This window comes from Lactuca sativa, chromosome 3 (assembly GCF_002870075.4).
Source record: "Lactuca sativa cultivar Salinas chromosome 3, Lsat_Salinas_v11, whole genome shotgun sequence".
NCBI classification, from domain to species: domain Eukaryota; kingdom Viridiplantae; phylum Streptophyta; class Magnoliopsida; order Asterales; family Asteraceae; genus Lactuca; species Lactuca sativa.
The window spans coordinates 37597790-37608260 of NC_056625.2; the positions used below are offsets into that span (position 1 = coordinate 37597790).

Here is a 10471-nt window from a genome sequence, read left to right on the forward strand (position 1 = left end):
CTTTGAATATCTTGTATAATCCTACTTTGTATATTTTTTTAGTCATTTAAGTACTGTATACTCTAGGCTCTATTAAATTTGTGCACAAATTATGTTTATTATTTCATGGGGTTAATTTTGATAAATGAATCATATTATATCTTTACCATTGACTAGTTTCATGCTAGTTACTTAAATTGGTTAAATATAAGAAATAGCAACAAAAATCAGTGACAAACTTTTTTTTGTAACTTATTGGATAAATCAGTGACGATTTTTTATGGTCACCACATTGATAAGACAGTGACGACTTTTTCTGGTCACTAATTACATAAAACGATGACGACATTTAGTGACGAAGCAGGTCGTCACAGATTTAGTGACTGGTATATTTTCGTCACTATTTAATGACCGCTTTTATATTTTGTCACTAATCATTTTTTGTAACGGACCTATAGTGACGAAAAGTGACGACCAAAAGTTTGGTCACTAAATCGTTTAGTGACAGCTCTTAGTGACAATTTCGTTTTTGTCACTAACTGACATTTTTTTGTAGTGAAATTCCAAAAGGTTGTGAACTTTCATCTATGAAAAAAGGTGGAGTCAACACACACAAGCTCGATTTTCGTTTCCTCATTTCTTTCAAATATTTTTGTGGTCAAAAGTATGTCTATAGGTCATACATGATGAATAAAATAAGATAAAAGGGGTTGCAAAGTCCTCTAGTACCAACCAATGTGATTATCTTTGTGAAGAAGACTATTGTTTTTGTTCAATTCACAACTCATTTCCACTTTTGCCCATAACATTAGCATTTTTGTTGTTGCAAAGAATTTTCACCGACGATGCTTATTTTTATATGAAAGCTGCTATCGAGAGCTGTGAAACAGTCAACTAGAGGAACAACAAAAATAAATTGAGTGACATTATTGCAAGGAGTGACATTGTTGTAAAGAACTGAGTTTTTGTGTTGTAATCTTCAAAAAAAAAAAAAAAATCATTAACATTCGCTAAGGCATATAGTAATAAAAAAAATCTGTAGAAAAAAGAACCAAAAGAGTAAGATTCATTAATTTATGTAACAAAACCCAATTCAAACGATGATACATCCGACTTTTTCATGAATCCAATGAGGACTAACATCTTCATATTGGCATAATCATTAACATCCCTGCCAATAAAAGTTGAAGCTACGTGTTAAAGTTACGGCTGAATCTCACTACTAAAAGTCATGCATTAACCCTTATTTGTAATATGTGACTAATAGAGGTATTATTATTTTATAAGTATTGAAATTTTATCTATTTTGTTTCTATTTATATAAAGTTTTAAGCCTTTGTTTTTTTATTTGTATTGTATAACCCCCAACCTTTTCAATATATTTACTTAATTAATTAACTATAAATTAATAAAAATATATACATAGATTATTTTTAATAAACTACATCACTAGAAAATATAATAACAATAATTTAGCTGAATTTATACCAAATTGGTCGGACTGAAACTTGGTGTATCCAGTTCGTTCTAGAATTTAAGGAAAAAAAGTATTCGTTCTCGTTACTAATTCGAGAGTTTTTCAAAAAGAAAAACCATAGCTCAGCTTAGTAACGTCGTTCGAAACTGGTATTGAATCAGCCTCTTTTTTGAAAAAAAAAATTATATTCACATCCCACCCCGCTAATTAGTAATTACTGTTGTAGAGAATATAAGGGTTACCTGGGTGGGTGGTTCACGGCATAGGGTTGATGCTCGATGTGGAGGTTGTAGGAATCTTACATCAAGCAAAGTTAAAAAGCCATCAATATTGGATTTTGGAATACGCAGAGTCATAAATGAAATCAGAAACTTACTGTTGTTGTGGAGGAATTAGATGATGCGAGATATGCTGAGATGCAATGAGACATGAGTTGTTCACAAGCTAAGATTCCTTCCAAAGTCACAAGCCTAGAGGCTAGACGAACATGTTGTGCTTCTATTTCTTCAAGCTGTCGAGAGTAGCGTGCTTCGACCTCTGTCCTCTCTCTCTTAGGCATATCTTCCAGTAATGATCTTATTAGGGTTCCCTTTGAAATGATTGCTTTAACTTCTGCTTCTTCTTCATTAACCAAATCCCGCACCTCTTCCACACAGATCTTAAACTCTGCCATAAGTCTCTCAGTCTGGTTATGCATCTTCCCTACTTGAGCTTTTGATTGTGCCATGAGCTTCTCAAGGGCAACATTAGCCTTTTCCTTTGCTTGCGTTCGCTCAACATTCATATTTTCATGATCTAACAATGCTTGGAATTCTGTCATATGGATTGCAATCTCTGCAGCGCGTTTAGCCTTTTTTGCCCTAGCTTCTTTCTGCTTCATTGCTTTTGTAGGCGGTGGCTACAGAGTTTACAAGAATTTTTAATTTAAGAGAAAACGGTTGCAATGAGTATATGATTCTGTAAAAGTACCTCGGGTAATTCCATGATGAATGTGGCATTTGGAGAGTTCTCAAGAAAGAAGTTTCTAGCTTCGGTAGACATTTTTACATTGTATGCATCATTCCTCATGCTAGAGTCTATAGTCAAGCAGATTAAGTTGCTAAAAGGTGATGGATGGTGTGATAATAAATTTGGATAAGAGGAAAGACACTGCAAAAAAAATTGACAATAAATTTATACATTAAAGATGCATTAAAATCTCATCTTGAACTTCATTTATATCATACACCCATTTGGCAGCAGCGCTGGATGTCATAAATGGGGTGACATGATCGATATCAACATACCTCAATAAAGTCCACATTAAGTGTGAGATATCTGGCACTATGGAGCTCTTGAAGCATTTTAATAGCCTTGCATGCCACTTTCTCCTTATATGGCCTATACATATCACAACAGATAGACACTTTGTTCAGAGAATGAAATCCATCTTTGGAGAATTGTTGAGGAAGATCACCCGTGTAGCACAAAGATGAAAGCCCTGGTGGAGCATTCAAGTAATCGATTGAACAATCAATTATTGTGAGATGTTCAAGTTGAGGTGCAACCAGGTTGATGACCAATGAGCGTCTGCCTTTGATAAGCACGAGATTAGAAAGTCGAGGGGTAATGATGTCAATAGCCTCGACAGTGAACCACTCCAAAGTGAGGTTCTTTAAGTTTACACATTTGGAGAAAAGATCAACAGACTTTTGACTGTGATCTTCACACAATGTGATGTGACTAAGATGCAAAGTTGCTAAAGCTGGAAAATCCCAAGGTGTTTTGGGTGTAAGGCAAGGTGAAGTATAAAGAGGGCGGTTACTCAATGTGAAATGCTTAAGAGTCTGAGAGCTAAAAAGGGAAGGAGGGAATTCATGGTGTTTTTTGGGAAAACAAACAACAGTTAGTTGTTGGACATTGTGAGAGAACATATAACTTGCAATCTTTCTCACAAAAACCTGACTAGCTGCTCCACTGAAATGTAGCTTTACAGAAGACACTTCTACTTGATGGTTGCGGTGAGTCAAAACATGATTCACAAATTTGGCAAACTTTGGTAAACAGCTAAACTCCCTACTTGACAAGTTAAAACAAGGCATTGATGTCCAGAGAAACTCCCATCTTGATGACAACGAACATATTTGAACAGCATATTTCATGTCAAAACAGGAAAGGATCTTATGAATAAGCTCATCTGGCAAGCTGCTCAATCTGTCTTCTTCGACCACTCGCCTCCTAACATGATCATGATCAAACTCCATTCTCTGTTGTTATACCTCTTTCAGATATGAAGTCAAGCACATAGATACAATATATCCTAGTTAATTTTCTTGTGATTCCGAACACAATTTAGAATCCATATCCATTCTCGTTGCTGCTTCTTTTCTGTTTTTAGCTAGATAACCATCATTCCTTCTCTTTTGTCTCCACAAATCACAATCCCATATCAACTGCACTTTATAATGTAAAATAAAATCAATTACTTAGATAGCTCATAAGAATACCTCTAATATATATACATGTTGGATCCTAATGCAACTAAATATGGAAAGGAACATGGCAGTAGTAATGCATCAGGTAGTGCTGGTCTTATCATCTTACGGCCTCCGGCAGGGGTCTCATCAACAAAATTCTATTTCCTAACATGGATTCCTCAATCACATCTTGAATATTTTTCCACTTTAACAGTAAATGTATCAAGCAGGTTGTTTGAAAATATGTGCTACACATCCATTTAAGTCCACGTCTTTTTTTCTTCGGAAAATAAATGTGCATCTTTTGAATGAAGGGGTAATTTAGTTATTTCATATTATTTACATTGTTACAGTGTATTTATAAGGCGTACGGAGAGGAGAGAGAGTTATCTTATTTTCATATATGGTATTTTATCTAGGGAGAGACTAGCCTCTCAAACACGCTAGGGTTATCTTTTTCAAAGCTTTTGATTTTGAATTGCAATTTGACATTACAATCACTTATTCTCTGAATCTCTGTTCTTGATTCTCTTTCAATTGTTGAGTTCATACCAATATGATTACTCTTTTAGCTAGCTATATGTGGATGATTGTTATCTTGACCAAGACATGGTTTATTGGAAGTAAGTATCCAAAAAAAGTGATAGATATAATTCTACATCTTACACCAATCTTCCTTTTTTTTTTTTTAAAACAAAAAAACTAACCGGGAAACAAATTAATAAAAGTGTATAGATGACCAAAAGAAGTTATTAACCTTTAAAACACCATAAAAAGAGATATAAAAGTGTATTTCTCAAATAACAAAACTAAATAAAAAAGTGACATATGAAAGATCGAATGAGTGATCAAAAATCCCAAATTCCATCTTAATACGCTAATTGTCGGATACTCATATCATCAGTTAACAGATAATATATATAGCCTAAAAACAAAATAATAAAAATAATGTCAAATGTGGTATTTAAGCAAATTCAAAACTTGATAAGAATTATTTTGATTAAAGATTTAAAAAAAAAAATGTGTACATTAAACAGCAAATAGCTATCACCATGAAGATTAAAAGTTAAAATCTCAAACATCCGTGTCAATCTTAGAATTTGAAGCGTAGAAGGTCTGAACTACTTGAAATCAAAATGATATAGATTTTAACTACTCCACACATCAGTCTATGAAGGAGAAGCATCTTCTCCTAATAGCACGGTCGCCTGCTTATTTAATACCTTTTTGAATTATCAATTGATCCAATCGACTGATAAGAAGAATTTCAAAAGTAAAATCATCCAGAAGGGTGAAATTCGAATGCACTAATCTCTATAGTATGAGAATGACGTACCTCTTAATCGAAGAAATTACAATCCGCGAGTTGCCTAAACCCTAACACCAAAAGTATACGTTCGCGGTTCGTGCGTCTGAATAAATTACAACAAAATCGATTTTTGTGCAAATTACAATTTGAGTAAATTACGTAAACTGCTCATGTGGTTTGCGGTTATTTGCAGATTTCATCCCTATAAATTCTTTTTTACTCAAACAGTCCTTTAATTTAATTTTATTTTTGGTTTTTGTCCTTCACAAACATAAAACATACTCTTATATTATAATTTTCAACTTTTCTATCCTCCATAAGGAATTTCAGCCCTAAGCTTTAAGAAACCCTAGTCTGGCCGATTTTCACCTCTCTCCAAGTTATCCTTTGCATTGAGTGTTTGCGACTCCATTAGAGATGCAACACTTGGGGCACTAAGCTTTCAAAGGTCAATGTATTCTTGTTATTGCTACATAACAAGTGAGGTAATCATCAAACCCTAATGCTCATATGATTTTCGAATTGTGTATGCTAGTTTTAGGGTCCATTGCTTTGGTATTCAATTTGCCTGTTCAATAGAGAAAAACTTAGATCTAAAGCAATTAGGGTTGCATGTACACCATAGGATTGGTGTAGTGCTCAAAACCCATCATCATGACCAAAAGGGCAGCTGATGGAAGTGTAGTGTAAAAATAAAATTTGACATGGACAGATCATATGGATAATGTTCTCGTTGAAGCTCTAGTAAAGGAAGATCAACTAGGTAATCGGGCGCATGGTACATTCACTTTGCAAGCTTATGCGAACATGATTGCAGGGATTGGGAAAGAGTGTAACATGCCTATTACAAAAGATCAAATAAAAAATGAATGAAAACTTTATAAGGTAATTTTAGTAAATGGTATGATATGTATCGGGGTGCTTCGTTGAGTGGGTTCTCTTGGAATTCTCTAACAAAATACATTGAAGCAGAGGAGGAAGTATGGGAACAATTAGTTATTGTACGTGTTGATCTAAAATTTGATTTATTGTTATATATTTTTTGTACCATTAACTTTACTAATTAATTTTTGGGTTTGTTTATAAACAAGAAAACCCTTACGCAACTGCATTCACGACCAAAAAATTCCAAACTATGATCAGTTGGTGATGTTATTTTCAGATGATAGAGCATCAGGATCAAAACTGGAAACAACAAAATAAAAAACTCCCGGTTAAGCAAATCCACAGAAATTAAAATAGAAAAAGTTGCTGATGTGGACGAACTAATGGCAAATAATGAGGTAATTTTGGATAAAGAATATAAAGATGATGACGAGGACATTCAAATAGTGTCGGAAACGGATGTTTCACCTGATGAGAGTTCAAAAGCCAAGAAGCTAAAAAGTTATAAAAAAAATAAAATAAAATAAAATAAGAAAACCTTCAAGATGAAGACGAAGTAGTAACTGAATCTCAACCTCAACCTCGACCAAAAACTTTTGAACACACTATTGTGAAAACATTTAAAGAAATCATTGATGTTATGAGGGAAGGGAATAAATCTCATGAAAATACTGGTGAGGAAATCAAGAAAGAATTAGAGTTGATGGGGTTGGATGTTGATTAATTTGTAGATGATTTTATATATTTGTCGCGAAATCAAGTCGTTGCAAGGACAATTTTTAGTTCTTCAATGAAGATGAGAAATATCTTTTTAAGAAAAATGATGGATGGAGCTAAAAAATGAGTCATATCTTGAAGTTTTATAGTTTTTTTTTTTTTGGTTTTTATGATAGTTTGCATTGGACTTCATTTGTAAAGTTGGAATTTTGATTTTTTAGGTTTTATTTGTTGACTTAAGTATATTTAATTAGTTTGGTTGTTTGATTAAAAAGTTTTTTATTGATTTTGATTCCCACTGTAGTTGATTCATATTATTTATATGTTATAAACATAATATGTAAATAGGGGTATAATTATAATATTTTAATTTTCTTTTATTTTTCCTCCTAACTCGGGAACACATAAACTAAAATTTTTCTTTTCATTTCCTTCTAATTCGGGAACACGTAATAAAGAAATTTTCCTTCCCCTCCCTTTCCTTCTGTCAATATTTTCCTTCCCTTTCCTTTAATGAATTAAAAAAAAAAAAAAAAAAAAAAAAAAAAGAACTCGGGAAGAAGGCAATTGAGTTTGAGGGAGAAGGAGCAGAGCATCATCTGGAGTTTTAGTAGTGTTGGGTGACAATTTGGTGGAAAGGATGCTAACAGTTAGGGTTAAATTTCGGAGTGAGCCTGGAAGCATTTAAAATCCTTGAAGGAAACGAAGGAGCGTGTGATATTTGCATATTTAGTCTTATATTGAGTATAGATTTTTATCATTTATTAGCTAATTAATTGCATATCATGGACGAAAGATACCTAAAAGTGTTTGAATTGTGTTTTCAGTCCAAAAGCGAAGCTCGGAAGCAAAAGGAAGCAGGAGAAGCGGTTAGGAGCTTGGGAGTTGAGCAAAGAAGAAAAATGATAAAAACACAAGGTACTCGGCGAGTAGGGTTGACTACTCGGCGAGTCGATACGAATATTCGAGAAGCTAAGAACTCCTTGACTTACCGTGTACGGGAATTAAGGGATGGACTCGACGAGTCGGTCATGGACTCGGCGAGTCGGGGCGAATCTATAGAAACGACTTTTCAGATCGACACAAATTATTCTGGAACCCTTGGGGAGAAGCAAGCTGCGAATTAAAGTCAGAAGAGACTTGGAGAACGAAGATAAAACCCAAAATCCAATTCTGAGGGAGATTAGAGGCAATTTTTATTATTCTTAATTCAATCTATTGTTTTTCATCATGTTTAGACAGTTAGATTTCGTTTTTATGCTGTCAATTGCCCCAATCATGAGCTAAAACCTTTTAACTTCTGTTTGGGGAGACAATATTGAGACTATGGTTTGATTTATGGTAGGATTGATTTAATATTGGTGACTTTGTTGATTTTAGCTTGTTAAAGAACCTTATGTGTGAATGATAACTATTTTTCTGTTAATAGGAAAATAATTAAGCTGCATGAACATCTCTTAATTGTTTACCTCATATGATTTATGTGAACACTTTATTATATGACTAGGATTAGCGAATGTGAAACTAGAATTAATAAGAAAAATAGGTAAATTCATGTGTGAGCTTGTGTGATGACCATCAACAAGAGGTTAACTAAGGGACCAATTTAGTTGACCATTACAAGTCTTAATTAACCCAAATAAATAATCTAGTGAATTGAATTAAATTAGACAACTGGCCACTGTTTGAGTTAGTTTGTTTTCTAAGGATTAGTGCAGCGAACGTGAATCTAATCACTTGAATCGGTAGTCAATAGAAAAATCAATCCATTGCACTATTGTCTTAATATCAACCATAGGATCAATTGAGTTGAACTAAACAGAAGTTCCCTTCATTATTGAATTTAGTTGAATCTTTGTTTATCTAGTTTTTAGTTAATTAGTCTAAGTATTAGTTAGTAAGTTTTTATTCTTGGAAAACTAGAGAAAACCCCCTTTATTACTTAATTTTTAGATAATATTAGCTTTTAGTTTTAATTTTCCATTCCCTGTGTTCGATACCCTACATATTTAACTTTACCACAATTGATAGGTCGACTGCCTTTGTGTGTTTATTTTATAATTAAAAGTAGGATTAAAACTAGTTGGGTTTTACACACATCAAGTTTTTGGCGTTGTTGCCGGGGAACGGTTCTAAATAGTTAATTTTATTTGCTAATTGTTATCATATATTTTTATTTTTTTTATATAGTTTAATTTTTTATTATTATGCATTTTCCAAATCTCAATGCTTTTGATGTTTTTCTTGAGGAAGTAGTACATGAAATTGAGCAAGAAGATGAGGAGTGTGGATCGGATGAAGATTTGAAGAAATTTGATAGATGGTTAGATAACATCTTGTCTAACGAACAAGAGCAATTTGAGTCACAAGAGCTAGATTTACATAATGAAGAATTTCATCTAGAAAAAGATTTGGAGGAGCTGGAAAGGTTGCTAGCGGAGAGGTCATACGAAGAACAAGAACAAGCTGAATTGGAGGAACCAAGCTGTGGTTTGACCATTACCACGACATGGTCCCCTGTTCTTCCGGTTTGTGTTTCGAAGCATGAGGTGACGATTCCAACTTTGGAGAAAGTTCTAAATCACGATCCATTTATGATTAGTATCCAACCGGTTCCAACCCTTGTCAATATTCTTGGATTTTATGAATTCAAGCTCGTTTGGCCAATTTTTGAAGCAAAGAGCCGAATTTTACAAATTGGTCCAAAGAAAATATTTAATGCAATGGATGGATGGGCATCGAATTTATTAGAAGTTTATTAAGTTGGGAGTCCAGCTAAAGACTCGCACAAAAAGAAGCGCTTGCGGGAGGCAACCCGTCATTAGAGTTTTCTTTTCTTTTTCTTTCTAAACTTCTAGTATTTAGGGATAATTTAGGATTTTTATGATGATGTTTTTTTTATTACTTTGTATTTGTTTTTGAACTTTTCAAAATATAGGGTGAGGGATAGAATGAACGAATAAAGTGTGAGGAAATAAAGTGAGGGGTTGAGTCGTAGACGAGAAGATTAGAAGATTTGAGTGATTTTATAAGTCCGATGGTTTTAACGGTTAAAAAGGAGTTTCGTCATTGAAGAATATAAGGAGGTGGATTTCCTTAATACCCTCTTTGACCTCAAAAACATACCTGAAGCAGAAATAAGAATTTGCACGATCACGGCCGAAAACTCGTCGAGTGCACCCTTATAACTCGACGAGTTCCAACGAAAATTCACGATTTCTGCCCATATGACGATTCAACTCAGCGAGTCTCCACATAAAACTCGACGAGTTGATCATTCTTTTATCTTTGAGTCGACGATTTGATTCAATTCAAGGCGACAATTGGCTATATTTTTTAAGACCATTTCTAGGCGATTCCAAGATGCTTTTTCCCACATATTTAGAGTTGTCAACCACACGAGATTTGACGCCCAAGGCATGGATGCGTTGTTCCCATGCCAAAGTCAGCTGAAGTTGGAGCTTTACATGAAGAAGATCAACCTCGCGACTACTATCCCAGGGGAGTTTGTTCTAATTCTCTCTTTCCTTTTATGTTTTTTTTATCAAGCGTAATATGCAATGGGGGCATTGCATAAATTAAATGTGGGGTAGGGGGTTGGTTACATTAGTTAAAATTTTAGTTAAATTTCGAAAATCTTGTAGGAGG

At 33.9% G+C, this 10471-nt stretch overlaps 1 protein-coding gene across 2 annotated transcripts; it reads right to left on the reverse strand.

Annotated features, from left to right (window-relative positions):
* Positions 1–999: 999 nt before the first annotated feature.
* On the reverse strand, positions 1000–5335 carry LOC128132592 (putative F-box/FBD/LRR-repeat protein At4g13965). Of its 2 annotated transcripts, none has more exons than XM_052769213.1 (6): positions 5249–5335; positions 2743–3893; positions 2426–2605; positions 1833–2354; positions 1699–1753; positions 1000–1150 (listed from the first exon to the last, which is right to left on the reverse strand). In XM_052769213.1, exons 2-5 carry the CDS (start codon positions 3697–3699, stop codon positions 1712–1714), a joined length of 1701 nt encoding a protein of 566 aa, XP_052625173.1. In that variant the 5' UTR covers positions 3700–3893; positions 5249–5335; the 3' UTR covers positions 1000–1150; positions 1699–1711. The 2 variants fall into 2 exon arrangements, with proteins under 2 accessions (XP_052625173.1, XP_052625172.1); XM_052769212.1 differs by having other exon boundaries at positions 2743–3888; positions 5249–5321.
* Between the last annotated feature and the right edge of the window lie 5136 nt (positions 5336–10471).